Below are 4,097 nucleotides of genomic sequence, written 5' to 3'. Positions count from 1 at the left end.
AGCCTCCGACCTTGTATGGCTCGGAAGGACACCCACTGTTGCTTATTATTTAGCCCACTGAAGGGCTTGGTCATATGGAAGAGATAGAAGAAAATCCTCAGAGAAATCGGGAACTCTAAGGCCTGGCTGATAAATTGGTAAATTTTCAAAAAACCCCAAGAGTTGGGGTGAAGCTGGGTGGGAGCAACCCGGCAGTGACGCAACACAGACATTTCAAACTCTGAAAACGGAAGAAAAACGCCCAAACGAGTGACCATACTCTCATACATAAAAAAGAAATGAGGGGCCACCTCGTCGGCCCTTCCGAAGCAAACCCGGTCTTCTGGACCCGGGACTACCAACTCATACTTCGGCTCATCCTCTTCAGAAGTACAAATTCTGTGGTGAGTACGAAGGTGGGTGATAAACTCGGCATCGACTGAAGGCTCCTCCCCTAGGACTGTGACATCGACCCACTGAGAGAGAACATCTACGGAAGCCATTTTCTTTTCTTAAAAGGGGTGACAAGAAACCTACAAAAAGAAAAGGAAAATCAACACACGGTCTCTAAAGGGACGGGGTACGGAACTAAAGCCTACAAACCAATCTACCTACAAAATAAAAGCACGCAAATAGAAAGCATGTTACAGAAGGGGAAAAAGCTAACCTTTAAGTCTGAAATCAAGACTGGAGGAAGTAAAAGCCTTCGAAACGCAAGAATGCAGCACGAACGAATGCAAGGGAAATTTGAAAAATCGCAGAAACGAAACAACGAAAGAGAGGGAAAGTATTTATAAGAACGTTAGGGGCATAATGGTAAAATTGGGGCAATCATTAATGAAGATGCACCGTTACCAAGGCCATTAAATCCCTACGCACACCCCTAACTGACACGACGCTTGATTAGACGTAACTGTCAGAACCGAAAGGTCAAGGAAAATCACGTCGGTTCTTAAACCATCACATCGGTCCTCTTGCAAATCGGCTACGACCCCGAGTTGAATACTCGAACCCAAATCCTAAAAGGAAATTGGGCTCGAGTAGGGGCACTGTTCATACCCTGGCCCAATAATAAAGGTCCAGGACCCAAGCAAATAGGCCCAACCCTACCCAAAGGGTTGGCCCTCACCCAGTACCAGCCTTCATCCTAAGAAGTCGGTACTAAACACGACCTGCTCCAAAGAAGTCGGATACGAGGGTTAGCTGGCAGATAACACTCATTCGAATGAGTAACTGCCCCTAGAAACTCTCTAACCACTTCATAGAGCCATATCTTAACCTCCCTAAGATATGGGAACGGTTATCCACCTAAAAAGGTGGCACTACTTCAGCGGTGGTTATTGGTTCACCACTATAAATACACTGACACCATTCAGGTATCTCTAAGTTCCAATACTCTCTAACCTGCTCACACTCTTGCTAACTTAGGCATCGGATCACACGTGCAAGTCGGACAGAGGAACACCGAGAACAGACCCACTCGAAAACCACCTCCTTCATACGTACGTTTGGGCCAACCAGCACCATCCAACCCATTAATCTCCGGTTACCCACCGTAACAATTACTTTCCCTTAAAAGAAAACACATAAGAGAAAAACAATTCAAAGGTCCATTATTCCGGTCATGGCATCGCATGATATTCAATGCTACCTAAAAACGACATATCTTAGAATTTATACGTGGAGAGGAACCAATAAGTATCCAAAATGCAATCCTTCTTAAATTAGATAGTGTTTCCTTTCTCTTTTTTTGTCTTTTTTTTGTAGGGCTTTCAACAATAATTTAACATTATTCATGCCATCACATCATATGATACAGTTTCTTAAACAAATATTATTCATTCTAATAATACTTGAAAGTAGTACGGTAACAAGTAAGAAATTAAATGGAGAGTGTAGATTTCAGATCTTAGAAACCAAAAGAGGTTTGAGGGGTAAATCCAAAACGGCACAAGCATCGGGATACAAGCTCTTTCTTATGTCAGCATACACGTCACCCACCCATTTCCTACGAGATAGCTTTTCCGCAAGGCGCATGCTAGCCTCCACCACGCTCTCCGCACTATCGTGCGCCGAATCCACCATCCCCATCTTCACCCCCTCCGCTGCCTTCACCTTCACGCCGCTCATCACCACCTCCCGCATCACGGTCGGGGATCTTATCTTCGACCTGAACATCGCCGCGAAGTAATCCGGCAGCGGAAGCCCTAGGTCCACCTCCGGCATGTACAGCACGCCGACGTCGCTCCTCATCAGCACGTAGTCGTGGCAGATCGCCAAAAGGAAACCAGCCGCGGCTGCGTGGCCGTTTAGGGCGGCGATTGTCGGCATCGGGAGAGCCATCAGCGCCGCTGCGACGGGCTTCAGGGAATTGACCATGGAATGGAGGCGATTGGCAGCGGCGGCGCCGGATTCGGCCTTCCGAGCCCAGATGAGGTCGAAGCCGGTGGAGTAGTACCTGCCGTGTGCGGTGGTGATGAGAACAGATCCCGGGATGGCTTCGGCGGCGATGCGGGAGAGGGTGGAGAGGAGGGAGGCGATGACCTGCGGGCCTAGGCGGTGTTGGTCGTCACCGTCGGTGCCGGTGAGAGTGAGAATGAAAAGGGTCCCACGCTTCTCGAGAGAACACATTTCTATCTCTTACTTTGAATGAGTTTCGTAATAGCTAGGACATCTACAAAGTGAGTTTCGTATAGGCCCTTCTCTAATCTTTGAATTTAATTAGTTAAATTAATATTATTTTTTAAAACCCAATCTCTTTTCAATCTCAATAATTAATGGAAAAATAGACAAAAGTACACCCGAATTTTCACACGGAGTACAAATGTACTCCTCAATTTTTTAATGAGTCATTTGTACACATGAATATAAAACTCCGTTGTCAATTCTACCCTTCCGTGACTTGAGTAAATTTTCCGGCGGTGGTGGAGGCCAAGTGGCACGGTATTGTATGATGTGGCCAATTTGAGGTGACACTGTGGAAAATAGAAATATTAATTATGAAATTTGTTGAAATAAATATAAGAAAAGGGAATAATCAAATCACTGTTCATGCTCTTTCTTCTCTAATTTCTTCGAACCATATGAACCCTAACACAGGGTGGGAAAAAAATCTTCCTTCACCCTCCTCATTTTCTTTTGTACATCTTCGTCCTTTTTGTTGTAACAAGGGTTTGTAAACTATAATGTATGAAAATGTCACAGTCTCAACGAAGGAAGAATATACCTCATGCTTGTGCCAGTAGTTGCGGTGGCTCGTCTTTTACGCCAAAAAATAGGAAGAAGAAGAAGTTTGACTACAACAATGGCAAGTGCCTGCATGGACTTGACGCAGTGATGCTTGAGTCTGCTACAGAGTGGAACCCTGGAAGATTGTTTCTTCGTTGTCCATTATGGGAGGTATGTGAATTCCGATTTTGTTTATGATGACAAATGTTAATTTTTTGCAAAATGGTTAAAATTTGTCGTCGAATTCATGATGCAGAAGGTTGAATTGAGGTGTGAGTATTTCATTTGGGCTGATGAAGTTGTTGATGCTGGAAGAGATTGTGGAATTCAGGAGCAGAGTGAAGAAAGCAAATGGAGGTTTGCAGAAGAAAGCAACTGGAAGGTAGAAGAAGAAATGAAGAAGATGTTGCAGACAATTGATGGGATTAATCAAGAGTTACAGAACATTAGAAAATGGATGCAGTATGTATGCTTAGGGATAAGTATATGTATTCTGTGTTTGTTCATTAAGACATTTAATCAGTAGTTGTAATTCCCTCTAGGTAGAAGGCTGTGTTGTCAATTTCATTTTCACTAGTATCTGAATACAAAGGGTTTTTTCAAGGTTATTAATACAAATGGTTGGTTCAATTTTATTTCTAGTACAATTTCTGGCAACAAAACAAACTGAAGATCTAATTCATTATGAACAATAAGTAAGCATAACTATGATAATCTATCATTAACAACAAATTAAAACACAAGTCATGAAGCCAGAGGCTTAAACAGCAAACTACAATTTCACCTTGCAAAATAGCAAACATGTCTGTGCCTATAGGCATCAAAACAGATATCTACATCAAAATATTAATCAGCTAAATCCAAACCACAGGAGTACATGTCTAAATTAC

General features: G+C 43.3%; 1 protein-coding gene across 1 annotated transcript; it reads right to left on the bottom strand.

Annotated features, from left to right (window-relative positions):
- Positions 1 to 1,678: 1,678 nt before the first annotated feature.
- Positions 1,679 to 2,680, bottom strand: LOC112784511 (enoyl-CoA delta isomerase 2, peroxisomal). The gene has a single exon (XM_025827748.3). The coding sequence runs from the start codon at positions 2,608 to 2,610 to the stop codon at positions 1,882 to 1,884; it is 729 nt and encodes a 242-aa protein (XP_025683533.1). The 5' UTR covers positions 2,611 to 2,680; the 3' UTR covers positions 1,679 to 1,881.
- Positions 2,681 to 4,097: the final 1,417 nt, after the last annotated feature.

This window comes from Arachis hypogaea, chromosome 20 (assembly GCF_003086295.3).
Source record: "Arachis hypogaea cultivar Tifrunner chromosome 20, arahy.Tifrunner.gnm2.J5K5, whole genome shotgun sequence".
Classification (NCBI taxonomy): Eukaryota; Viridiplantae; Streptophyta; class Magnoliopsida; order Fabales; family Fabaceae; genus Arachis; species Arachis hypogaea.
Note: the sequence above shows the minus strand (reverse complement) of the source record. Positions and strands in the feature narration are given on the sequence as shown.